Below are 27,779 nucleotides of genomic sequence, written 5' to 3'. Positions count from 1 at the left end.
GCGTCAAGTTGATGCATTGAGTCTGATTTTTCCCATCTGTGGACAAGGACAAGGCCCCTTTCTCTCCCTATCTTTGTTTTCACCCCTCCCCCAAATGTTTATCAAATTTATGGTACAACCCCCCCCCCCCCCCCTTCTCTCTCTCCTTTCCAAACCTATATATCTGTATATGTAAATGTACATGGAGGAATCTTGCTATATCATGGAAACTCCTTTCGCTCATAATACAAACATGGCCCCTAGCTGATGCATGTATGCAGTGTGTGTTTCTCTAGCACCATAAATTGTGATGACTAATACATGGCGAGCTGTCGAGGGAGCTCTCCGAGCGGTGTTTCCAGAATGTTTAATTTTCTTGCCGTGATCCGGAAGGGAAAGGAGCACTTATCCTCCTTAAGTTGGCAACTCCAAGATAATCATGCCTTTGTTGTATTCTGTCAATGAAATTAACAGTTGATTCTTAATTTACCAAAATCTTATATGAGACATTTCAAAAATAAAGTGAATATTGCTTTACTCTGCACTCAGAGCAGTTCATCTAGAATTTTTTTATTTCCAATACTGAGGTCCTTCTAGAGAAGGAGCAATGTACATGTACCCAATGCAAGTTGTTATTCCACTATAATTCTGTCTTTGTTGTTAACAAAAACTTTGACCTTATTTTACGGTTTGTGGGTACTTTGATATCTGCCACGTTGCTCTTGTAATTACCCATAGAAGATCACTAGAAAATAGTTCATTCAAAACTAGTTTGGGGGATGAGTAGCATTATTAGTCTATTTTCAGTCTGTACTATTGTTCTTCTTTATTATAATGTTTGTCCTGAATGCGAGACTTGACTTTCCCTGATGTTATGGACAATCTGTGCAAAGTGGCCCTCTATTATTCCATCGTTTCACTATTTTTCTCACAAACCAAGTCCCAAAGAATAATTTATTAAAGGTTTGTAACCGGGTCAACAAGAAATTAAAGGTATTAGGGTCTGTAAGTGGAGGCTATATCTAGTACCTGGGAATGACCCTAATAGCCTATCCTTGGTAGACTATCATTGACCTTATTATGAGGTCAAGGTCCCTGTGTGGTTGGTTGGTGTGCCTGTGTGACCTGAACTAAGGCCACAGGTGGTTTAATCAGTCAGTGGCCCATCCATAGTCATACCATGGACCCTACTAGAATGGACATCGCACGAGAGAAAGTAGGATCGTTTGATTTATAACACCTGTCAAAAAGCTTTTACTTTCCCCTACACACATTTTACGACCTTCGCGGATTACCGAATGTTTATGCAACGCCCTTTGACCCGATGACGACCGCCGCCGAAGCTCGAAGCCCTCTGTGTACGGAGCAGTGTCAGCTTCCGCAGCAGACGACGATTTTGTCTGTAGACTCAAGTGCATGCATCGAATGATATCCCATCATGCACTGCTATATTCACTTCCTGCATATCTAACGTTCTTCAGTCTTCCATCACATTCTACAGTTTATCCTCGAAAAAACCCGAGAAAAATCCGATATACATTCGATTTTTGGCGAGTTTTGGGGTATTTTTCATACATCATATTATCTGCGGTAAGTTACAAGAAATTTTTGATATTCTTATCGACTTTTAAGGTCGAAAATAACAGTTTGAGCATTGTCGATCTTAATACAGTGATGTGAATTTTTATTCATTGACTGTTACTTGTTATGATGATTATATTCTCAAATGTGTCCACCGATGTCCACTCCTTCAAAATATTTGTTAGAAATTTCCGTTCAAATTAATATAATGAACAAAATGGGCGCTTGATACCACGTTTCCGTTTCGGAGCGCGACATTCGCGACGTGTCTTCGCTGGTGTTGAGCGACAGCAATTTTTAATATGTGGCCCCAACCGTAGCGTTTTGTGTTAGTTCATGACTAAAATTAATAGATCTAGGCCTAACCCTAGCCCTAGGCGGAGCAGCTTTTTAATTTATGTCGGGAGGCTTCACTCTTCATAAAAGTCGATTGAAATGTTCTTCAACTTATGGAAAAGAATCATTAATTTTAATTCTGTCCCAAAAAGCATTGGTATAAAATAAACGTTGTCCTAGTAGTAGTGTCCTTGCTGGCATGGCACAGTCTTGCAAGCAAGTTGCAGTTGCTAGTTGAGTCACAATTTCTGTATTAACTTGTTGCAGTAATCCCAAACACCACATTCATCACAATGAAAGGGATAGTTTTTATGTCCTTTTAATTGTTTTAAATCCCTTTGCCTTATACCTTCTCTTTTTAAAATAATTTGGTCTGAATTGAAAATACATTAGATTTAGCCAGTACCATTTTGATTGTGTGACTTGTTAAAATGTGTAACTGTGTACTAGAAATTTTACTATTTATTGTTACCATCAGTGACACTAGTATTAATTTCTTTAAATGCAGGCTAAATCCATGGAGGATCATCATCATCATGTCAGTGAGCTTGAAAAGCTCTGCAGACTCTGTCGGGCAGCAATCAAAGGGGATAAAAACAGAAAACCATGTCCTAAAGTTGCTTATTCACATATTCTAAGTGCGAGTTGTAGACCTATGATTATGAACAGAGCAGAATTAAAACAAAAAGCCAAAGGTAAACACTTACATTTTAGAACTTGTGCACATCTTGAAAAATGAAGGGAAAACTTCATGAATCTGACACCTGTAATTTGTTTTCATTTAAAAAAATAAATTTGAAAGCAAGCCAGTTTTGTCTACCATAAATGGCTAGCTACTTTGATAAGATCTTTTCAAATCCCCATACATTGAACTAAGACATTTTATTCTTCTTATCATTTGTTGTTTTTCTGACAGACGCACTCAACCATCGAAGCTTGCGGGACATTGACAGACATCACACATCAGTCTCCATTGCATTCCTGGATCAACATTTGCTGGACTCCATGCCTTTGTTCGTTTTAATGGTTATTTATTTGAAGACTCAACCGCAGTTTTGCTTCACGTTGGAACAAACAATCTTGAACGGGAGTTTGGGAGAAGGACGAGAAGGATTTTGTTCAACTTATTCCTTTCAATAAAACAAAAATCTCTGATACTTCCAAAGTTCCAAGGTGGGATTCCGGAGCTTCACACAAACAAAGCATTTATTATATTAATAGAAAACTGACTGAACTGTCACCTTTATACAATTTAACAATACTTAACTCTAATAATACTTTTATTCTCAGCGACACATTTTATGTGTGTGATGGTCTCAACATAAATGTCAAAGTCAGTTTATAAATAAAATATAAATATTAGAAAATGCAAATTGTATTCGTAGTCCTATCACATTTATTATTTGTAGTAGTGTTAAATAATACATTTTTTTGTCCATTTACTAGGCTATTCAGAAGAAACCAGACCTGGTTTTCTTTTGGGTTAGTTGGCATGAATTTTGATTAAGAAATGTGAATTACACAGACCTGTTAAATAATAGCCCCCCCCCCACAAAAGAAAAACAATCTTTTTAAAAGATATATTTTGCAGATTTGTATTTCATCCAGAAATAGTACCTACACAGGGTAAACATAATATAAATAATCAAGCATTGACATATTTTGATATGTTGGTGATGATGGTTGTGATGGTGGTGATGGCGACGGTGGAGATGATGGCTATGGTGATGATGATAATGATGACGGTGATTATGATGATGGCAGTGGTGATGATGTCGGTGGTGATGGCGATCATGATGGATATGGTGATGATAATGATGACGGTGATTATGATGATGGCAGTGGTGATGATGTCGGTGGTGATGGCGATCATGATGGATATGGTGATGATGATGATGATGGTGATTATGATGGCTATGGTGATGATGATAATGATGACAGTGATCATGATGTCGATGATTATCTTGATGGCAATGCTGATGGTGGTGATGATGAGGGTGATTATGATGGCAATGCTGGTCGTTAACGTGATGGTGATGATGGCAATTAATGGCGATGTCGGTGGTGCATGGTGATGATCATGATGACGGTGATTATGATGATTGTGATGCAATGCTAATGGTGGTGATGATGGCTATGGTGATGATGATAATGATTGTGATGGCGATGACGATTGTGATTGTGATAATGATGTTGAAATTAGAATTCTACAAGTTTTATTTGAGCCCTTCAGCCCACCGCACACTTATATTTCTATCCAAGGGTCATATTACACACAAACAAACCCCGAAAATAAATTTCCAGATATATATATATTCCGCAGGTCACTTTAAAACAAAATCAAACAGAAAAGAGAATAAGGGAAAGAATTTTGTAATATTTTATTTCCAGGAATACACATGAACTGGAGTAACGCAATTGACAAAAGAATTATGAAATAAAATATTACCATCATCGAATGTCTGGGAATTACCAAAAGAAATTCCTGTTTAAGGCTCTTCTAATTAGCCCATGGTTTACAAATATAAAAACACATTTCAGAACTTTTACAACCATGAAATTAATAGCAGGGATGGGAACAATCATATTTTTAATATTCAATAACATTGCCCCCCCCCCCCTGAAAGTTTGTATTTACACAAACATACATTTCATAACGAATAATGTGTCTTCTTTGTTAAAATGATATCAAAGCCTGGCCAAAAATAGCCTTTATAGACACCTAAATCCCCTCTTCTGTCCCTAGAGCTGGAATTCTATATTGTACTTGTGTGCGTATCCGTATCCAACTTTGTACTTTCCGTTTACTTCTATAATTATGTAGCGCATGAGTATCGTACACAATAATAAGTATGTGGGGCAATACAAAAGCCTCTACGACCGGGGGTTACGCACACGAGAGTAATTCATGAATATCCTTAATCTCCGTCTATTTTCCGTGCGTGTTCACGTATAGCGCGCAGACTGGTTGGACCGCGAATCGACGCAGAGCTATATATAACGTGGTATCCCCCGGTTGATCTCGCTGCGAAACGCTCGTCGATCGGCCATGTCTTATTTTCCGCCGGAGTCTATTATGCATCAGCTACTACTTTGCTTGTTCCTGACTGGTATTGAGACATACATTGACAGGAAGTATAATATTATGTTAGGAAAATATCTACATTATGTGGTAAGCCAAAATTCAGCGAGATGCACCCCCGATAAAAATGGTTATTTAACGTGTATATCCGACTCTTCAAATATTTTTTTTTGCAAGTTTTTTTTGGGTGTTTTTTTCACATTTTGAAACTTCACTCACTATTTATTGAATAGTACATTATAATGTTTATAGTTCTGGCTCAATATTCATGACGAATTCAATGTCATTAAATGAATCCTGAGCATAGCAGAAAGATGAGAACTGTGCCATGTTTTTGCTTATTACGTATTCATGAGGAGCAAATTCGTGCATACGATATGAATAAATGGAAGCGAATTCGCGCACACTGCGGTCTGACTGTGGGTGACAGTGATTGATGGCGGAGTGAGGCTCTGCACCTGTCACGATTTCCTTCCAAGCGCGAAATTCGAATTTTACGAGGGCTTGTCGGCGGGCGTCATAGTTCAAAGGTTTATTTCGTCCGATGTCCATTCGTAGTAGGGTCCATGGTCATACCATTAGGTATCACAGAAGAGCTGCATTGAGTGGGGACACGCAGAGCTCAACCACGCAAATTCTCTCTTTATCAAGGAAGATTTTCATATCATGGAAAAAATAAATATTATAAAATTATATGTCTCTCGAAAGCTCAGGATTCTGTCTTTCATGTCATGTCATTTTAATCAAAATCCATCAATTACCTACCACACAGTTGCTTGTGATTTACCCTCTAATTCGTACCGTGTCACTTCGTTTGTCACCAATTTGCATCGCTAGTTTTAGCTCAATGCGCTTGAACGCCATTTGTCTTTGAGTTTTAAAAATCCACTGGTCGGAAAGAGCACATCTTAAGCTTTATTTTCATATAAAAAATGATGGGGTATGTTTCAAAAAGATCGTGAAAAATCAGAGTGAAAAGTTTGAAACAATTTTTTTATATTAGAAAAACATATTTTTAATTCAATTTTGATACGAGAAGAAGGAGAATTTACTGGAGAATACGATCATGTAAATATTAAGAATGACCGCAAGATGGTGCTTGAGCGCAAATCCGATGAATACAGCTGTACCCTGACACTATGGACATGACGGACAAAGAAAGCTGACAAAATATACAGTTCCTCAGGTAGACAAAGGAACATCCCTTCACTGCTATTATGTAAAGATGTGTAGAACAGGTAAATATGCATGTAACACCTGTTCTACACATTTTTACACAATAGCAGTGAATGGATGTTCCTTTGTCTACCTGGACTTCTTGAAGAGTTTAGAGCCATTTTCAATTGCCATTTAAAATTAATTTAAATGGATTTGATGGTCCAAACTTACAGAAATAATTAATCTATATATATACCCCAGATATGCCGAAATTCAGCCCCTCTTGATAGACACTATTAAATCTAGCCATGTTTCAAAACCCATGAAAACTTGTTCCGGCGACGCAAAAATAGCCATTTGTCACACGCATCAAAATAATTATCATATAATTATTTGAAAAATTCCACACACAAAAAAAAAAAGGAAGCTGATTCATCAATTAATTACAAAATTATATTACCTTGAAAATGGCTAATTGTCAGTTATAGCCTAATTACGCAAAATTTGACCATTTCGTCTCTTATGTAAGTGGCCGTATTTTCAAAAGTACTTATTCAAATTTGACAAATGAGGTATCAAAATTCTTCTTTTCATGTGCTCAAAAAGGAAATGGGCAGGGGAAGTGAAATTTAGAAACTTTCAAAAGTTAGATGTGATACCTAATACCATGGACCTACACGTACATGTACTGTAGACTGGTTCCTCGGAGAGGACCTTAAGCTGTCGGTCTTCTGGTTGCTTACTAACAAGCATTTATACTTTCTTAGCAGTCAGGTAAAATAACCACTACTACTACTACTTCTACTACATGTACTAACAGTAAACATATTCAAATTTATGGATATTTCTTTCCTGGGGACCTACATGTACATGTAGGCTAGTGACAAGTAATATTCCATTAACCTGATAATGATATTAATGAATGAACTGCAAGTACAATACTTGGAATCCAGTCTTCACACATTAATTGCTGCTTTATTTTATGTCCTCGGGCAAGCTTCTGGGTTGTGAGTTCCCAATATTATTTTTATCAAGTGTAATGCAACAAATTGTACTTCAGTTTTTGTTTGTGTAGGGGTAAAGTGATAAAAAAATGATATTGGAAAGGACCCTCCCCCCCCCCCCCCCCATCACCCCCAATATTACTTTCATCAAATTTAAGGCAAGACCACGTACATACCTTGGAATGTTGTAGTCACCTTTTTGAAGAAATTGAACATCTGTTTTATGACCTTTGACCTACATGAACTCCCATGTCATCAAAATGCAAACATATTCCATTTCAGTTTCCGTTTGTGTAAGAGTAAAGTGATAGGATCATAGAAACAAGATCGTAAAGGATCACATGTAAATGTACAGTATACTTCCTAGTTAGAGTCTAAGGGAAATTATTTGAGAGTAACACTTTCAATTCAGGGCTCTGCATGCTCTAATCCTATATAGGCTTTACCATTTTTGTACCTGTTTGTAATTTTTCCAGGCTACATGTCATCTTTTAGGAAGGTTCATGATTCCAAAATTTCATAATTTTCAAACATTCATGACCTAGAACTTTGTATAAGTTTTCAAAGTTGACACCCATTATTTAAACACATACCGTTAATGTTCATTCATTGTTGGAATTACAAATCTTCAGAATTGAAAACCTTAAAAAAAAACTAGTGCCTCCAATTTGGACATCCAATGCACATGTACACTGAACACACTAATGTCTGAAAATATGTGATCAATTGTTAAAGGTTAACATTTATGTCCAAATCTTGCTCAGTCACATTACTAAGTACCTTGTTCAGTTGAAAGCCTAGAAAAGCCAGCTGTGTTTACTGTTTCTCAAATAGCTTTACACAACTGTTTCCCCAAAAGCACGTCAAATAAACCAACCATTCACAGCCCCCACTAAGAATTGTATGTGTGTAGACACATTTACATGATGTACTTGCAGGTTGCTACAATGTGAGTACTGAATACATCCATGTTATATATCAATTTATAAAGCTCACATTATCTTGTTCAGTTGAAACTTTGCCTAGAAAAGCTGGCTGTGTTTACTGTCTATCAAATAACTTTACACAACTATTTCGCCCAAAGCATGTCAAATAAACGGACCATTCACAACTCCCACTAAAAATTGTATGTGTACATGTACAGACACATTTATATAAAGGTTGCTAAAAAAAAGTGTGTACTGAATAGTCTATCCTATATCATTATCAATTTCTAAAGGTAAACAACTCTGATCACATAATCTTGTGTCCATTGAAAGGTGCAAAGAAAAAAACAGGCTGTGTTTACTGTTTATCTATTATCTTTACTCAACTGCTACCAAAGAAGCACCTCAAATAAACCGACCATTAGCTCCCACTCAGATACTAAGATATGAGTAAGTGCCCTAATCTGTAAAGCATTGAATTATTTATTTGCAGTGTGGCTGATGGCTACAGTACATGGAAAGGCGGGTGGGGGGGGGGGGGGTGGTAGAGGGCCTCGGAATCGGTTCATCTCCGTTTGGTCATGTGACCTAAATGCAAGAGACACTCCTTGAAAGACGAAACACTATCCCACCCCCGAGGGCGCTATTGGGAATCGGACGATCTAACTGAAATGCTTTTTAGGGCAGGTCGATACGCATCCTGTAATGTTAATGAAGAAGCGTCTTTGTTGTGCCAATTCAAAGATAATGTAATGGTGTCATTTCAAAATTGTGTAACCGAGAGAAACTGGAATAGATCTAGAGGTAGATCTTGTGCATCCTCAAAAGGAAATGCTATAGCAAGTTAGTTGCTGCAAGACAGAATAGTTGCTTTGTTTGCCGTCAATATATATAAAGGCAAGTCAATTTGCATCTAATTTAAAACGTAGTGGATGGATGGATGTCAGACTGACAGTTAGTGAGAAAATCCCACGGTTCAATCATTCTGTGTACATTGTTAAAACACATCGACAGAAAGAATTGGCATAGTATGCTACAGTGCTGAAGTATTCATTCGTCATTGCGAAAGAAATACTTGCTGAGGCAAGTTACTTTGCGGATCGACTTTGAATGTAATTTAGGTAGAAGTTAGAAGAGAGTGTGGTTTCCTTTGTCATGTAAACAATACATACGAACAATACATAATTTGCATCTAATTTCGAATGACTTATACAGTGAATGGAAACATCTAAAACTTGCCTGTGTCGGGGTGATATAATTAGTGATAGAAAGAATATCGCAGGCAACAGTATACATGTAACTTTGTAACTAAGTGTTAGGTGCAGTTTATTTAAATTTTTGAAATTTGATATTCTGTAGGTATTTTGCCTTACAAAAACTCCCTCCTGCATCCCCCCACTTCCTCACCACTCTTTCTTTCCCTAGTTCAGATTTGAATATTAAGGGCCTGGTATGAACAGGGTGCCTCCGTTAACACCTGGAATCAGCTCATGTCAATATATCATGCCTCTTCGATCGTTTCTTAGTCGATCCGTTAGCAGTCCAGAGAAGGTGTTCCAAGCTTTATGATAGGTCTTTTTAATTCCATTACATGATACGAAGCATATCTCGGTATGAACTGGGTACTCGCCCTATTCACAATGAAAATCAGCTTATGCCAATTTGGCTGCAATATATCACGCCTCTTTCGTCCATTAGTAGGTCCCTTGTTGGCAGTCCAGGGCAAGGTGTTCCCAGCAGAGGGAAAGGTGTTCCTTGACAGGACCTTTAATGGATTCACAGACATGACTGAATCAACATAGCGACACCTTCTTTACCTTCCTCTTTTTCCTAATATTTCCTCTTCTTGTGTGCCTCAAATGATATTTAATTCATAAATGACTTTTTGCTTATGTCTTCCTACAGTTTTTATCTATGTTTGAATAGATTTTATTGTAGCTCTCCATTAAAACAACAATTATCGGGCTGTTGTATGTCAGACATGTACATGTAAAATCCATGGTAAGAAGGGAATTCCCCCTCTTTTCCAAGACATGTACATGCATTCATGCATAATTCAATTGATATTGAACTATACTCACAAGGTGAGTACTTTTGAATGGGACAAAAGTTCCTTTTTAAGTTTTCATAAATCCACACAACCTATAAAGGCATATGAATATTGGATTTTATTTCAAGTTATGACAAATAATCTTTAAAAAAATTGCACAATAAGTGTTCTACACTTCATAGACATGCCTGGTTAGTAATAATGTACATTCATTACATGTGCAGTTTGTGCACATACACAGTGTAGAGCGATGTCCACAGGCTTTGGATGGCACCAAAACAAAAATCCATGTCACAAAATTCCAAATTAGAAGCAAACAAGACACGCAGACATTCTGTAATTGAATGCACGCTGTTAAACAAGGCCTAACGTGTTGTATTGATTAAACTTAATTTCTGTCGGCTATTTCGTCCGTAATTGTCGTAGCGATGGTTTTTAAGGTGACATACGGCAAGGGGCTGTTCGAGATGGAATTAGATTTATCGATGCCAGCTTTCGACGCCATTCTCTCGATCTAGGCTCTTTGGCTTATTGTGGGAGCTCGAGGATTTTAATTATCTGTGATGGAATTTGGTAAACAGGTTTATGATTTATTGTCTTATGAGGCCTCATTATCCTCGCATGCAGGGCCTATGAATTTGTCTGCTTAGATTCGGGGGCCATTTTATCATATGTTCACGTCTTCACGACCGTAGACAGTGGTACTTTGAAGAAACTGGCCAGAGAACATTAGTCATTAACTGATCTCATTTGACATAGAGTTACTGCCAGTCTAGCTTTAAGAATGATAATTTGATGATGCTAGCCTAGACAGTTTGTCATCATTTCAATCATGTTGGACCTTGCACAGATGTCTTATTTTCTTTTCTTATTAAAGTTGCTTGTGTATGATACAGTCCATGAATGACGTGGTCAAAGAACATTTCCAAACTAGATACATACATGTATATTCATAGTTTTCTTGAAATTTACATGTACATACATGTAGTTGTGCTGCCCAACCATCTGTCCGCGCCCTTGATTCTGTCAGACACACAATGATAGTACATGTATGTGGAAAACGATGGACAGAAATGAACAGAAATGGACATGTACATCGTTGTACTGTCCAAGAATCTGTCCACGCCTTTCTACATAATGTATCTGTATAGTCTGTCCGTTAGTATGTGGACAGAAAGTTGGGGGGGGGGGTGAATGTCCTTGCATCCAATTGCCCTTTCATCCTTGTCTGTCCTGTGACTCATGGATTATACTGCAAGACACAGAGGTACCATGATGAGTTCTGAAGTCTCCTATCCCAAAAGAAGAAGAAAAAGAAAAAGATTTTTTTCTCAGGAGGAAAGTGCTCATTTACTATTCTGCAACCAATTGTAATTTTCTCAGGGTAGGGCAGTGGGGAGGGAGGGAGGGGCAGTGGGGAAGGAGGGAGGGGGAGGAGGGGGGGGGTGGGGTCCTTAAAATGATGGAGTTATATGCATGCAGAGAAATACAGAGTGAGAATAGAGGGTTTCATTTCAATGTACACACCCCTTTCTAAGTTTCTATTCACATTTCTGTATAGATGACACTGTATCAAGACACAAAAGCATGATGATGAGGTCTGAAACGTGTGTGTGCAATACAAATGTAGCTACCATTATCATTACAGAATATGAGTTGCATTTCTTCAACAAATATTTAATGATAATTTATGGGTGTGTTTCTCCACAATGATAGATCTGTAATTTTGTCCATGATCAGCTGTGCTAAAGCCAGGGTAATAATATTACTTTGTTGGCACATGGGGCACCCCAGGATAAATACATGTATGTGTGCAATATAAATGTAGCGATCATTATAATATGAAAAGCAATTCTTCAACAAATAATGATAGTTTAGGGGTGCGTTCCTCCACAATGATGGATCTGTACCTGCATGCATGATCAGTTTGCCGTTGGGCTTCCTGCTTTCCAGTTTTTCTTCTCTTTATCCAAACAATTTATCCAAGACTCGGAATAAAGGAGCTCTCAAAATCAACCTAGCGACAAAAAAAAAGAGGGAGAAATATGTTATAATCACCTACTGGGAAAATCTCTTTGTTACAGATGAAATCTATTAAGAGCTGTGAATACAAAAGTATATTGTAATTTTTGCACAAATGTGTTAGTCATTTATCACTGAAATAGAGAGATGTAAAAGCAAAAGGGAGGACAAGAGAGAGTGTTTCTAGATTGCAAAAGGAGAGATGGGTTACATGAAAAATAGAAAGAGAAAAGCCTCCATGAAGAGAGTGACAGAGAGAGAGAGAGAGAGAGAGAATGAGAGAGATGAGGTGGGGGGGGGGGGGGAGATAGATACATACAATTTTTAGAGAGAATAAAAGATTAAAAGGTAAAGAAAAGAAAAATTAAAGTAATTAATCATAAGTATATTTTCAGCTATAATGTGAAGTTCATGCTGTAACTCCTTTAAAATTTCCACCCGAAATAGTCTATGGAAGCCCATGTCAACTGCCAATAAACCTTGAATATATTAAAGAGAAGGTTGAGTTCTGGGAAGAGGTGAAAAATAATTTTTGAGCATTACTCATTCTTATTATGCAAGTGTGGAAGAACATCAGTTAAGACATGTTCCCTGAAAAGCATGGCTCTTCAAATGCCTTCATATTCTAAATATGCATGTAACATCGTAAAAATCGGGGGGGGGGGGCGGCTTTTTACGCCACGTGTTCGTGTAGTCCCATATACATCTTTCTTTGCAAGTGTTTGTAACTTTACCAAGACTTGGCCAAATTTCTTATCATTTTGATGATTCCAGAACCTTGCAATACGCACAAATTCTTATATGCTAGATGATCATTTTCTGGTCGGTTCCACACCGTTTCTTTCACAATGCAATCGCATGACCAGAACTCAACTTCATCTTTAAATGAAGTGTCAATATCATGTCTTCCATAGCCTTGGATAACAATGACCAAACACTGCTTAATCTGGTAACAGCTACCCTGGAAAGCCATCAGTAGCGTGTTTGCCCTTTAGTGCCAATTACATCAGGTCACATTTTTGATGAATTTCAGATTACGTGTGAAGATTTATTGATAGGCTGAATGGTATTTACCCCGCTTCTCGTTTCAGCAAAGCTTCCCCGATCTCCGTCAATACATCAAATCATGTTATCAATGACATGAGGAGATTCCTTTGAAAACTAGATCAATATTGGTCCTCAGTCCCACCTGATCGTAAATGTGTAGTGCTTGCGTCGCATCGTGTAAATAGCAAAGGTCGCCTGTGTACATAAATGGAAACATGCGTGACGGAAGCGCTACACTGAGATTACGGCTAATATCTCTCTGAAGTTGTGGCATAGTCTGTGTAGCTGTATGTTAAACGAGGAAGATTTGAATTTGCATTTAGATTGGAATTTCCAGAATAAAAGTCTGATAAATTCATGATGAAACCTTTCTCCATAGATGACCTGGTGTTCCTGTAATAAGCTCTGTAGAAAAAAATCTCTCCGCTTGATGATATGAAAATCAATTTGAAGACTTATCAATATCATTGGCTATCAATATCACCTGTCAGAAATTGGCTAGCCTACGAGACACGGATGGGAAACAATTCATCCGTCACCCAAGACCAGGGTTGTTCTGAGACCCTGGACTGGCGGTAAACCCCCTACAGCGTTCTGTCAGTCTTGATTATGAATGCCGGAAAATAACACACCAGTTGAAAGCCTTGGCATTTTGTCCAACGTAAAGTGATTATTCTCGCTGCACAAGCATGCCCTATATGTGTATAGATCGGTGAGCATATACTGTACAATGTTCAGGCAAGAAGGAAAGAAAGAAACAAGAACTTGTTCCCTTGGCTCTTATAGCTCTTTTAAGTTGAATATCTTTGTATTTCCCTTTAAATTTGCTAGCGGTATGAATGGTTGAATGCTTATGAAGGTTTTTTTTTTTTTCTTTCCAATTTTTGCTAGTAAAGGCGAGAAGTCAAGTGGAAAGAAAGAACTTGTTCTCTGGGCTTTTATGACCTCTTTTCATTTAATTTTTTTCCCAGCAGTATATGAATGCTTTATGGTATGGCACTTATTCCAAAAAGCAATAGTTTAATGATGAATTAGGGAAAAGGCTTTTACTTGTATGTAACACAGAAAGTACATGTCAACAAAAACCCTACATATTTGACTACTAAAAACAAATAAAAAAGGGGTATTCTCGTAGCATTTGTGAGGAGAATGCGAGATGTTTTTGTAACGTATGTTCTCATTTCGTCTTCAAAATCTTTAAGTTCAACTTTTCAAAATAAAACTCCTACTTGCCACCTTTCTTTCATTCCATTTTAAAGACAAACTCGATGCCATTCCCTACATACCATAATACCACCTTACTACATGTACATGCATATGTGTCTGGCTCTCTGCATATCCCATACATGCACCTGATCGTGCAATATACGGACCAGCATCATCTAATAGATGCACGCATAGATTTTCCAATCAAATTCAGTCAGCAAATTTGATCAATTTGCCCAGGTATGGTGGAACGTAGCCAGCAGGCCACGTACATGTAGGGGAAAAAAAATGTAATTGATGAATTGAATATTACTACAGTGATGGTATGGTTGGGGTTGTATTATTTGATATTTAAGCTATGCGAGATACAGCATTTACATTGGAAAACAGGATTTGTATAAATTTTTGATACATCTCCATTGAACATAGTTATAAAGTTATTAACAAATTTTTAAGTCACTTAACATCCTACATGAAGTGTTTATCTGCTCTTCATTTTTTCCCTTCCTGATACTGTAGTACATTAGGTACACACCTCCAAATAGGCAAAGTTTCTTGAAAACCTCTTCTTTTTTTCTTTTGCATTTGATGTTTTATATATATCATACTTCTTTCCTTTCTCTCCCTCCCTCCCCATCTTTCTCTCTCTCTCTCTCTCTCTCTCTCTCTGTATTTGTCAGTCCCTCTTTCCTTCCCCTCTCTTTCTGTCTCTGTCTCTGTCTCTGTCTCTCTCTGTCTATCTCTGTCTCTCTCACAATGTCTCTCTCTTCCCCTGTATATGTCACTCCCTCCACCCCCTCTCTATTTCCCTCTTCTTCTGATACACCTTCTCCCTCATCCTTTCACAATACAAGCAGTATTATTTACATGTGTATACTAACGTCTGTAATTAATCTTCCAGTATTTATAACTCTAACATTGCATTGATACGGGATATGACAATTATGGTTCTATCTGTCAATAGAACGACGTGTGTTTGCCTTGGATGTTATCAATACCATCCATGCTACACAGAGCATGGCTACATGTATTTGAGTTATGTGAGGGATGTGTTGTGGGAGAGAAGGGAGATGGGTAGGGGATGTGAGAAGATGAGTGATCGCATCGATTGATCTCAGAGGGAAGTGGGAATGCTCCCTGCACTGTGCTGCATGTATTGTTCTGTTCCATGGACAGAAGCGTTAATTAGACGTGGTTGGGATGGAGAGAGAGAAAGGGAGAGGAAAGACAGAGGAAGGGAAGGATGGAGGAAGAGAAAGATAGACAAAAGAGATGATAAAGAGGAACGGCGAATGATGGAGTGTAAAGCAAGAAAACAGAGAGATAGATCAATTGAGATAGATAGATCGATAGAAAGAGAGAGAGAGAGAGAGAGAGAGAGAGAGAGATACAAAGAATGAGAGAAAGAGAGAGAAAGAAAGAGAGAAACAGGGAGATGGATATCATAATCATAGAATAAATGTCACAATTACTGTCTTTTCTTTCAAGAATAATTATGAGATTTGTTCGTCACTATTTATTGCATTCTAATGGTAATGGCATGATTGTTCGTTGTTCATATTTATCAGTATTGATTTGATATTAAACAGTGTTCCCAATCAAAAGTCTCTTCATATTTTCTGATACTTGTACAGTGTACATGTACCTACATGTAGCTGCTTTGAAAGTAAAAGCTGGATCTTGGACTTGAGTTCTTGAAATGGCAATAACTTTGGAATTCACAAAATCTTTGTTCATGAAGATTGAATTTTATTATTAGATACATTGTATACAGTATCTAAGGTTAATGTTTTCTTGTTGCTAAAGATACAATTTATTTTTGTTTTTAAGATAAGCTCTAGAGGTGACCACATTTTAAAGATTAACTTTATTCTTGTTCTTGTTTTTGTGTTCAGACTGCTCAGAATCGTCTTTTGATCAAGGGAGGCAAGGTGGTGAACAGTGACACATCCTTCTATGCAGATGTGTACATGGAAGATGGCATCATTCGGTAAGATATTATTCCTCTTTTAATTTCATTAATTTGTATATATTCAAACTAGATGTTTGAAGGGATCTTTATCATTTCCATGTTTTCAAAAGAAATTGAAATATCATTTTGAAGTTGAACAAACAATCTATGCGCAACAAGATAGGTTTATTTTATTTCTTGATAGAAGGAGTCTAACTCATGTACATGTAAGTACTATAATCTTGTGTGTCATTGTATCTTTCTTTGTCAAATGTATGTATCCATCGTTTTGTATATTTGCCCATGTTGTTTGAGAAAATTTGAAAAAAAGATTCTATTTGAAATAGAAAAGAAAAAGATATTATTAATTTCAGTTATTACTTGACGTATAACCTTGCAAACTACAACTATAGGATGATTTTCATAATGCTTTTTCCAAAAAAGATATTCTCCCAGCATTTTTTCCCTTTACCAAGTCAGGTGTGAATAACATGCTATGTCTTGGTCAAAGGAATTCCTGAACGACTACATTTAATTCTCCATCTGCCTTTCCACTCCCACTATCACAAAGCAAAATTTTATTTAGCGCTGCTTCAAAATAAGATTACATTGTATATGTGAACACACCCCTCTTATTCTATGCATCTACAGGCAAGTATGTAAGGACCTCATCACACAATTTCATTTAATTCTCCTTGTGAATTGTACCAATGTTCATGTACCAATCCTAATGCTAAATGACATCTAGTATAACTTCAAAACAAGATTAAATTTTCAGTGTGAATGATCCCCTCTAATCCTATGCGTCTACAGGCAAGTCGGTAAGGACCTCATCACACCAGGAGGTGCCAAGGTCCTGGACGCTAAGGGCAAGCTTATCATCCCCGGTGGTATCGACACCCATACTCACATGCAGCTACCCTTCATGGGAACCTGTGCTATCGATGACTTCTACCAGGGCACCAAGGCTGCTCTCGCTGGCGGAACTACCATGATCAGTAAGTATTGAGAGCGTGAAATTGGCAACACATGATGAAATGTATCTCTACCTGCTAGACATGTCATAATGTTGCCTTTGCTGGTCGAAGCACCACGATCATGAAGTAGTATAATATGTGCTATACATAATGAAGTTTACTACTAATATGGGGCTAAGGCAGCTCTCGCTGGTGAGACTACCATGATCAGTAAGTAGCGAGAGCGTGAAATCGGCAACACATAATGAAATGTTTCTGTACTAGGTAGACATGTCGTAACGCTGCCTGATCATGAAGTAGTATAATATGTGCAGTACGTAATGAAGGTTACTACTACCACCCTGGGACTAAGGCAGCTCTCGCTGGTGGAACTACCATGATCAGTAAGTAGTGAGAGCGTTGAATTGGCAACCCATTTCCTACTTTCCTTTCCTGGGAGCAGTTACTCCCATAATTGTACACATGAAGAGGGAGGGAGGGAGAGATGGGGGGAGAAGGAAGGATCAAGGCAGGAAAGGAGGGGAAGGGAGGAAGGAGGAGAAGATGATTATTAGGAGGTACAGGAGCAGATAGATGAGGAGGACGAAGATTTGTTAGGAAGAGGTGGAGAATGATGATGGAAGAAGAATGGGGAATAAGGAGGAGGGATGAGGGAGGAAATAGAAGGAGCAGGAGGAAGAGAGAGATAGAGAGGAGGAGAAGATATGGAGAGAATGGAAGTAGTGAAAGGGAAGAGGGAGGAGGGAAGATGGAGAACGAAGAGAGGAAGATAGGCAGGAACAGAAGAGGAGGGAGGAGCAAGTCTGTTATATTCATACACTTGTTTTTCTCCCCATCTCTAGTTGACCACTGCCTGCCAACCAGAGGTCAATCTCTCGTTGAAGCCTACGACCAATGGCGTGCCTGGGCTGATCCTAAGGTCTGCTGTGACTACTCCCTTCACGTCGGTATCACTTGGTGGAGCGAGAGTGTCCAGAAGGAACTCAGCGTCATTGCTGAAGAGAAAGGTAAGGGTTAAAGGTCAAGATACTTGGGTCAAATGTCATCTGTAAAACTTTCTAATTATGTACATTATTTGTTAATAATGTGGTTTCTTTCGATTTTCCAAATAAAACACAAATTAAAAAAATAAATATATATATATATATATATATATTTTTTTTTTTCTTCTTCATTTTTTTTATCATTTAACCGAAATCTGTCCGGTTTTGACTGCCGGTTAAACGGAATTGGAGATATCCGTGATGTTACAACACTAACTAAAACCCACTCACAGTTGTAACCCTTGACCCCGTATTTGTTACAAAACAAAGCCTAAAGCAAATTACAGATCACATTTTTTCTCCATAGTTTTAATACATCGTTTTCTTCCTCGTTTCTTTTAATCAGGAATCAACTCTTTCAAGATGTTCATGGCCTACAAAGACGTCTTCATGCTGCAAGACTTTGAGGTAAGCTACGCCAGACAAACCTCAGACAAGCCTTAAAAAACTGAAGAGATTGGCAAAATTTACTTAGTTTAGTTTGTAGTTTCAAAACCTCAGTTTTATAGTGATTGAAATACCTGAGCTACCCAAGTAAACCCAATTACTATAGCTGTTGGCGTGATGAAGGACTGATAACAGTGGGTTAGCGTCATTTTAAAAGAATTTGTCTGTCAAAGATGAAACCTTTGTCAGCATATGTAGGGTTTGCTTGGTTACAAATTATAGGTATTGGAAATCAGTATTGATGATATTTTTGTTGCTGGGGATACTGCTTAGGTCATGTTTAGGGGTGCATTTGCTGTCACTTATCAGGCGTCTACAGCATGGTTTAATCATTATTTTTTTCCAAGATATGAAACAGCTGTGTTTGCAGCTGGGGTTTGTGAATGGCAGCTGATTAAAAAAATAAAATGAGCTTAGCAGATGGTAGACTCTTAGAACAGAAGTTTTCCTCTTTCACTTTCTAATTTTAGATCAGGTCTGTCTGTAAAAACACTGCAAAAAAGAACCCAAGGTGTATTTTTAAAGGAGTTTGAATAAATGAACAAACACTGCTTTAATCCCACCCCCTCGACAGGCATCGTTATACGTTCAAGGATGATTTGTTTAAGCTGTGTGCTTTCATGAATTTATTACCTAGAATATTATGCATCTTTTGATACCAAATTTATACAATTTTAACCAATGGGTTACGCGCAGCATAAAAATAATGTGTTGCACTTGTCCAAAATGAATACTTCCCAGGTTGCAGAATTTTCACTTCGTGGATATGTGAATAGTGACTTTTGGGGGTTAACCCATGGCAACTAAAGATGCATATATTGATCCATGGCTATACCATCATGTACAGTGGCCTGAACCCGCGACCTGTGCATCCCCAGTCAAGTGACGTACCACTCAACCACAACACCTTTCAATTAACATTTAAAGAAAGAAAGATTACTGACGGTCCTTTTCAGTACCCCCTATCCTCCTCCCCTCTCTCTCTCTCTCACATGGTGCAACCGTAAGCCTACTGTATAACATTGATTTATTTCAATGTATTTTAAATAAATGTTTATTTTGTTTTGTAGCTGTACAGAGCGTTTGCTGCCCTCAAAGAACTTGGTGCTCTCCCATTGGTGCATGCAGAGAATGGTGACATCATCGCTGAGGTGAGTTCTGATTGGCTAAAGCAGTGTCGCATGCAAGGCCATCTAATACAGTGAAACCTGTCTATAAATACCACCCAAGGGCGACAAGAAAAGTGGTCTTTATAGGCAGGTGGTCTATATGTACAGGTTCCTGTAGTACATGTTTCAATGAGAAACCATTTTCAAGGGAAACAAGACATGTGGTCTTTGTAGGCAGGTAGTCTTTCTATACATTTGGTCACTAAAGCAGGTTTGACTGTATCTTATGCCCTTTGCAAATGATATAGGTTTATGGATAAATTACAACCAAATGCAAACTCATAACCCAAATTAGTGTATTTATTAGCAGCAGTTTAAATCTATTGAAATAATTTTAGAAGGCTCGGCTGAAACTAATATTTTTGGTAATGAATGACATTGCAGCTCTTAAAGCGGGACTGCACTACTTGTAGCTAACTTGGTCCCTCTATATGTCGGTAACAGGGAGGTCTAATCCCTCTGGCCAAACTAGTACAGATAGGCTTTAAAAGTAACAGAGTGCCGGTAAAAGTGGAAGGAGCCAAATACAGATGTTATATTCAATTCAACTCAATTTATTTTATTTTCACATTTGAATAACAAGACCAATCACAGTGCCAATAACATAAACATCAACAGAGAAAATAATAACTTCTACTTCTATGGTAATACTATCAACACCTGTTCAACATCTAGATGAGGGTAAAGAAGCATAGAACACAAACCAATTTAAATATAGTGGGATTTGCAAAAGCCATGGCCTATCGATGGCAAACCCCATTACCATATATCAAAAATATGATATGTGATACATGCAAATGTAGTAAATATATATCATCATATATGTAATTGTAATCTGTTACATGATTCTTCTTATCCCATAGGGCCCATATCATATTCGTGTTTTGTCTTTTACCATCTATTAATATTGAATTTGATCTTTATTTCTCTTTTCTTTACAGAACACAAAGAAGCTGTTGGAATTGGGCATCAACGGACCTGAAGGTCATCTTCAGAGCAGACCAGAGGATGTAAGAAAACTTTATATTTTTCATGACTTAATCTTTCCTTTAAAGATAAAGTTGAGTTCTGTTCATGCAATTGCATTGTGAAAGAAACGTTGTGAAATTGATCATAAAACATTGATAATCTAGCATATAAGTATTGGTGTGTACTGCAAGGTTCTGGAAGCATCAAAATTATAAGAAAGTTGGCCCAGTCTTGGTACAGTTACAAGCACTGTACACAGAAAGATGTATATGGGACTACACAAACATGTGGCATAAAAATCTGTCCCGATTGTTATGATGTTACATGCCATATTTAGATATTGTAGGTAATATTTTCATCTGATGTTCTTCCACACTTGCATAATAAGAATGAAACCACTCACAAAGTATTTTTCCCCCTCCCAGAGCTGGACCTTCTCTTTAAGTATGTGGTGTTCGGCCATGTTTTGATACTGACAATGTAAAATGGGGTGAAATTGGGATATGGTTTTAAATAGCTAGGGACCCCCCAAATAATAGAAAAGTGTTTTTAAATAATTCTTTTCAAGTGAATATTTCATATAACATAATCTTGAAATTAAAGAACAATAGTTATAATGATCTGCAAGAATCTTCAGCAGTGAAGGAGGCAGATTATCCTGAAGAAGAAGATGATGATTTACGATTATTGTGAACTTATTATCATGAAATAGTATCAATTAAAAAAAAAAAAAAGTATTTATGTCTTATACAGATGCAGGCTGAGGCAGTTAACAGAGCTTTTTATATTGCTAACCAATTCAACTCTCCTCTGTATGTGGTACATGTTATGAGCAAAGACACTGAGCATTTCTTGTATACTACAAATAATTACAAATTACATTTCAGACAGTAAAAGGGAAATTGTCATCTTCATAATTATGTGACATTTTACTTTTATAATTCTCGTTCGAGAATATATTGGAACCCGCCTGCGCATGCACAGATCATTATCATTCCGCAATTTTTCTTCGTGCGAAACACTAGGATTTCGTCGCACAGAATCCATCTAAATCTTCGCAATCGAACATTATTCGATTATATTTTGAACCCGTCCGCGCATGCACAGATCATTATCGTTCCGCAATTTTCTTAGTGCGAAACACTAGGATTTCGTCGCAAAGAATCCATCGAAATCTCCACAATTGAATGTTATTTGATTATATTTTGAAATCCTCATCTCCATAATTATGTGACATTATATCTCACACTTTAAAAAAAAAAAATATATATATATCTCTTACTTTGTGTATTCCATAGGTTGAAGCTGAGGCAGTGAACAGAGCCATCTGTATCGCCAATCAAGTCAACTCTCCTCTCTACGTCGTGCATGTCATGAGCAAAAGTGCTGCAGATGAGATCTCTAAAGCAAGGAGACAGGGTAAGCTCGTGAATAATTTATTTTGTGAGATGCTCCCACTTGTCTAGATCATTTCCCATGTATTATGATGAGTTATGGGTATCAGCATTGAGGCTTGGTATTTATGAATAATTCACTTTGTTAGATGCTCCCTCTTGATTAGATGTTTCCCACACATTAAGATGAATATTAGGTATCAGCATCAAGGCTTTGTAGTTATGAATAATTCATTTTGTGAGATGCTCCCACTTGTATAGATATTTCCCACACATGGAGATGAATTATGGGTATCAGCATCGAGGCTTTGTAGTTATGAATAATTCATTTTGTGAGATGCTCCCTCTTGAATAGATCATTTGCCATGTATTATGATGAGTTATGGGTATCAGCATCAAGGCTTGGTAGTTATGAATAATTCATTTTGTGAGATGCTCCCTTTTGTATAGATTTTTCACACACATAAAGATGAATTTTAGGTATCAGCATTGGTTGTTATGAATAATTCATTTTGTGAGCTGCTCCCTAGTATGTGGACTTAACTCATCGTGTATGAATAGAATGTGGGACCAGCATCAAGGATAGGCAGTATGAATAATTCATTTTGTTAGATGCTCCCACAGTGTTAATATTTCTCATACAGTATGAAAGAACTTGACTGGAAACGCAAAGGTCTTGGGTTCCCTGACACAGCACTAATGTCCTTTGCCTAGACATTAATCTATATTAGCCATTCCAGAGCCAGGAGAGATACGGGGACCTGGTAGGATGACAAAAGCCTTTGTGTTAGTAATTGCCATATGCTCTAATGGTGACCATATGGTAGGTTTACTCCCCAGGGAGTGGAAATGGTGCACACTGTGTGCGTGAATGAATCCGATGACCAGGGTAATAATTAAATTTCTGTAAAGTGCTGAGAGACAGTAGTAAGCACCTTATAAATCCAGGTGGGTGTTTCACAAAGACTAAGATCGACTTTAAGTTGGACTTAACTATGGCAGGCAGTTCATACCACTAGTTCCTCTAACCATTCCTGGCATTGGTTTCTCAAGGGACATATGAATTGTGGTCACAATCTACAGAATTTACATTTTTTTGATAGTTTATTTATTAGCGAAGGATAAAATATTATCTAGAGATCGTAATTGAGAGACCAATAGTGAGAGCAACCTGTGGCATGAATGGCCTGCCGTAGTTAAGCCTAACTTAAAGTCAATCTTAGTCTTTGTGAAACACCCCCTGATTTGTAATTATTATCAATTCTAGTTATCTATTGAACAAACGTTCTCTTTTCATTCTCACCCATAGGTAAGGTGATCTTTGGTGAGCCTATTGCAGCTGGCCTAGGTACAGACGGGACAAACTACTTCCATCATGAATGGCTCCACGCTGCGGCTCACGTTATGGGACCCCCTCTACGACCAGACCCCACCACCCCCGGCTATCTCATGGACCTACTTGCCAAGTGAGAACAAGTTTTAAAAGACGTCAAATTCATAAAATTGCCCGAAATTTACAGTGTACCGGCAAATAATTGTCAACAAGTTCAACATAGTTATGCAATAAGAAGAGAAATAGTCAGCTCTCTTTTGTACAAGAAAAGTTTTCTTTCTTCACAGGTGGTCTTTATGTACAGGTTCCTTTAGTACATGTTGCGATGAGAAACCATATTAAAAGGAAAAAACAGATATTGTTGTCTTTATAGACAGGTGGTCACTCAAGCAGGTTTGACTGTAATAATTTCTTTTAGAGTTTTGCCATTCTAACTCTTAATACAGTCAAACCTGCTTTAGTGACCACCTGTCTTCAAAGACCACATTTTTTGTTTCCCTTGAAAATGGTTTCTGATTGATACATGTACTAAAAGGACTTTTGCATTAAAGGGATCGTTTAACAATGTTAAATCTGAGATGCACGGCCCTACATGTTATCAGTGTCTGTGATATGGTGTTATATTGAAGCCCTAAAAAAATTGCGCTTTAAAATGATCAAGAAGTGCCTCAAAAAAGTAAAAAAAATTTGAGTGACCGGTTTTACCATACTCGTTTTCCCCAATAGACTGTAGTGTTATGAAAAACGTGTTTGGCAAATGGTTTTCAAAATTTGTAATTTCAATCATAAATATCTTGATAATCAGACAGGTGATGGACTTGTAAAAGTCATGGGCTTCCTGACTGACCTAAAGGTTTATAATTATCATTGCAGCATGAGCTAAATCCAGAATCTGAAACAAAGTTACCGGATCCCTTTAAGACTACTTATCTTGTCTCCATCGAGAGGTCTTTATAGAAAGGTTTCACTGTAGATGGTTCACTTATGTACGATTCCAAGTTCAATACCGAGATTACACTCCTTTATTTCCATAGCAACGACCTGCAGCTGACGGGAACCGATCACTGTACCTTCAAGTCTGAGCAGAAGGCCATGGGGAAGGACGACTTCACCAAGATTCCAAATGGAGTCAATGGTGTAGAGGACAGGATGTCTGTCATCTGGGAGAAGGGCGTGGTAAGTGGTAGTATATGACCTTTGACATGTGCACTTTGAAAATTTTGATTTCTTTTGAATCGACCACTGGAAGATTGATTTTCGCTGGTGGTAGCATTTCTCTGAATTATTTGAAAATCACATTGTGTTTTGAGATTCTCAACAAAAGATAACAGCGAGGGATATACATGTATGATGGTTGTTATAAGGGAGAAAGGTGTGGTCAGTTGAAATACATTCAACACTTTCTTTTTTTCGGAGGGGGAGGGGCCTTCCTTTCAGAGGATTCTCAGCTTCCGTCAGCATTTGTATCATGAGACCCTTTTTGTCAAGCTTGATTTTAAAATATGAAAAATTTCCAGTTCTTCCCTGTCCACAGACATGTCATCAAATTTTGTCCACCCCCCATCCCCTCCCCCTTCAAATGTTTAGTGCCACCCCTCCACAACTCGCTATTTGTTTTGTTGTGAATAGCTCAAAAGCATCTTTGTTGAGACAGAAACCAACTAATACAATACATTGGATATAGACATGTATCATCATTATCATTAATACATTCATTCAAATATGACTGCATTCATTGAAATTTGACTGCATTCATTGAAATTCGACTGCATTCATTGAAATTTGAATGCATTCTTTGACATTTGACTACATTCACTGAAATTTGAATACATTATTTGCAATTAGAATACATTCTTTGCAATTTGACTGCATATATAAACTTTGAAATCATGATTTCATTTCAGGAAACCGGCAAGCTTGATGAGTGCCGCTTCGTGGCTGTTACAAGTACCAATGCTGCCAAAATCTTTAACATGTACCCAAGAAAGGTGAGGAAACACAACAATTTTTTTTATAAGGAGAGATTTTACTTTTTACATATAGCTATGATGTGATATGCGCTATAAGCTAAGCTGTCACAATGTCCCTAAAGACGCCACAAACATATTCAAACCATTTTTCCTATCTTAAACGATCTATATACCTTCTGGAAGGTGCTGCCTATACTAGGATGTCACTTTCCCATCTCTTTCTTGGTCTTCCTTGCTTATTTGTTCCAACAACAGTCCCCATGAACTGAATATTATTATTACAGTTAAACCTGCTTTAGTGACCACCTGTCTACAAAGACCACATTTTTTGTTTCCCTCGAAAATGGATTCTCCTTGAAACATGTACTAAGAGAATCTGTCTTCAACGACCACCTGTCTACAAAGATCACTTTTTGTGTTTCCCTTGGGCGGTCGCTATAGACAGGTTTGACAGTATTATTGTAAATTATTTAGTTGTTAACTGTACTTGTTCATGCTCATTATCCAGGGTGTGATCCAAGTAGGGTCAGATGCTGATGTGGTCATCTGGGATCCCATGGCAACAAGGGTCATCTCCAAGGAGACGCATCACCAGGTCAGTCCAACGTCCATCACTTTCTTCACACCAAGTTAGAGTTTTGCTTTCATAGTTAACAAAAAAAATGTGGTTCAGCGAACACATAATTCCATTAATAACAATATTTGTTTACATTAGTTTGGAGATATTATAACTGATTAGTGAGAGACAGAAGAAATGGCCTTGAGACATAATGCGGCATGATGAGGGCTTGATGATCAGAGTCATAGAAGGTCGTATTCATGGAAAGAAGAAGAGGGGAAGACCTCGTAAGGGCTTTCTAGATGATGTTCACAGAATGTGGAGCAACAGGGTATGAAATGTGAAACGGTTCGTTCAAGACCGAGGAACTTCGAGAGACACTTCATATAGAATTTTGATTGGGTCACGGAACCTGTCATAAACTGACAGATTATAACTGAAAAGAACATTTGGCAGAAAATATACTTAAAATCAACATTTGAAGATAATGTTAGTCCATGGTGCCAGGGTATCAAAGTGCTTTGTTCTCATTGTTTTCTTGTAGGCTGTAGACTTCAATATCTTTGAGGGTATGGAGTGCCACGGTGTTCCTCTCACCGTCATCAGCAACGGCAGAGTGGTGTTAGAAGATGGAGAGGTAAGATCATGTTGGTGGTGGTGGTGGTGGTGGTGGTGGTGGTGGTGGTGGTGGTGGTGGTGGTGGTGGTGGTGGTGATGATGGTGGTAATGATAATGATGGTGATGATGGTGGTAGTGGTGATGATGATGATGGTGGTGGTGGTGGTGGTGATGATGATGGTGGTAGTGGTGATGATGATGATGGTGGTGGTGGTGGTGGTGGTGATGATGATGGTGGTAGTGGTGATGATGATGATGTTGGTGGTGGTGGTGGTGATGATGATGGTGGTAGTGGTGATGATGATGATGGTGGAGGTAGTGGTGATGATGATGATGGTGGTGGTGGTGGTGGTGATGATGATGGTGGTGGTGGTGGTGATGATGATAGTGGTGGTGGTGGTGGTGGTGGTGATGATGATGGTGGTGGTGGTGATGATGATGATGGTGGTGGTAGTGGTGATGATGATGATGGTGGTGGTAGTGGTGATGATGATGGTGGTGGTGGTGGTGATGATGATGGTGGTGGTGGTGGTGATGATGATGGTGGTGATGATGATGATGATGGTGGTGGTGATGGTGGTGGTGGTGGTGGTGGTGATGATGATGGTGGTGGTGGTGATGATGATGATGGTGGTGGTAGTGGTGATGATGATGATGGTGGTGGTAGTGGTGATGATGATGGTGGTGATGGTGATGATGGTGATGATGGTGGTAGTGGTGATGATGATGGAGGTGGTAGTGGTGATTGTGGTGGTTTAATGATGATGATGGTGATGGTGATGATGATGATGAGGAAGAGGATGATAAATATGATGTTGATGATGATGATGGCAGTTTTGGTGATTGCAGTTTTAGTAATGGTGATGGTAGTGGATGATTATGATGGTTGTTTTTATGCTGATAGCAATGATGGCAGCAGTAATTGCGATTTTTATGATGATAATGGTGATGATGATGA

The 27,779-nt window shown here is 38.0% G+C and overlaps 1 protein-coding gene and 1 long non-coding RNA gene across 2 annotated transcripts in view; both read left to right on the top strand.

Moving 5' to 3' along the window:
• Window positions 1–27,779, top strand: part of LOC115918887 (dihydropyrimidinase-like) — a 47,211-nt gene that overhangs the window by 9,637 nt on the left and 9,795 nt on the right. The window contains exons 2-13 of the mRNA XM_030993426.1: window positions 16,287–16,381; window positions 17,156–17,340; window positions 18,162–18,326; window positions 18,709–18,770; window positions 19,880–19,960; window positions 20,920–20,988; window positions 22,246–22,366; window positions 23,651–23,807; window positions 24,709–24,850; window positions 25,579–25,662; window positions 26,153–26,239; window positions 26,748–26,840. Coding sequence (XP_030849286.1) covers window positions 16,287–16,381; window positions 17,156–17,340; window positions 18,162–18,326; window positions 18,709–18,770; window positions 19,880–19,960; window positions 20,920–20,988; window positions 22,246–22,366; window positions 23,651–23,807; window positions 24,709–24,850; window positions 25,579–25,662; window positions 26,153–26,239; window positions 26,748–26,840 — 1,341 coding nt within the window. The remainder of the gene's footprint in view (window positions 1–16,286; window positions 16,382–17,155; window positions 17,341–18,161; window positions 18,327–18,708; window positions 18,771–19,879; window positions 19,961–20,919; window positions 20,989–22,245; window positions 22,367–23,650; window positions 23,808–24,708; window positions 24,851–25,578; window positions 25,663–26,152; window positions 26,240–26,747; window positions 26,841–27,779) is intronic.
• On the top strand, window positions 1,159–3,269 carry LOC115927472. The gene is made up of 2 exons (XR_004065662.1): window positions 1,159–1,569; window positions 2,405–3,269. It is a non-coding gene; the product is annotated as an uncharacterized LOC115927472 (long non-coding RNA).

This window comes from Strongylocentrotus purpuratus, unplaced genomic scaffold (genome assembly GCF_000002235.5).
Source record: "Strongylocentrotus purpuratus isolate Spur 01 unplaced genomic scaffold, Spur_5.0 spur5_scaffold_20, whole genome shotgun sequence".
NCBI classification, from domain to species: Eukaryota; Metazoa; Echinodermata; class Echinoidea; order Camarodonta; family Strongylocentrotidae; genus Strongylocentrotus; species Strongylocentrotus purpuratus.
This window is presented reverse-complemented; position numbering and strand designations above follow the sequence as displayed.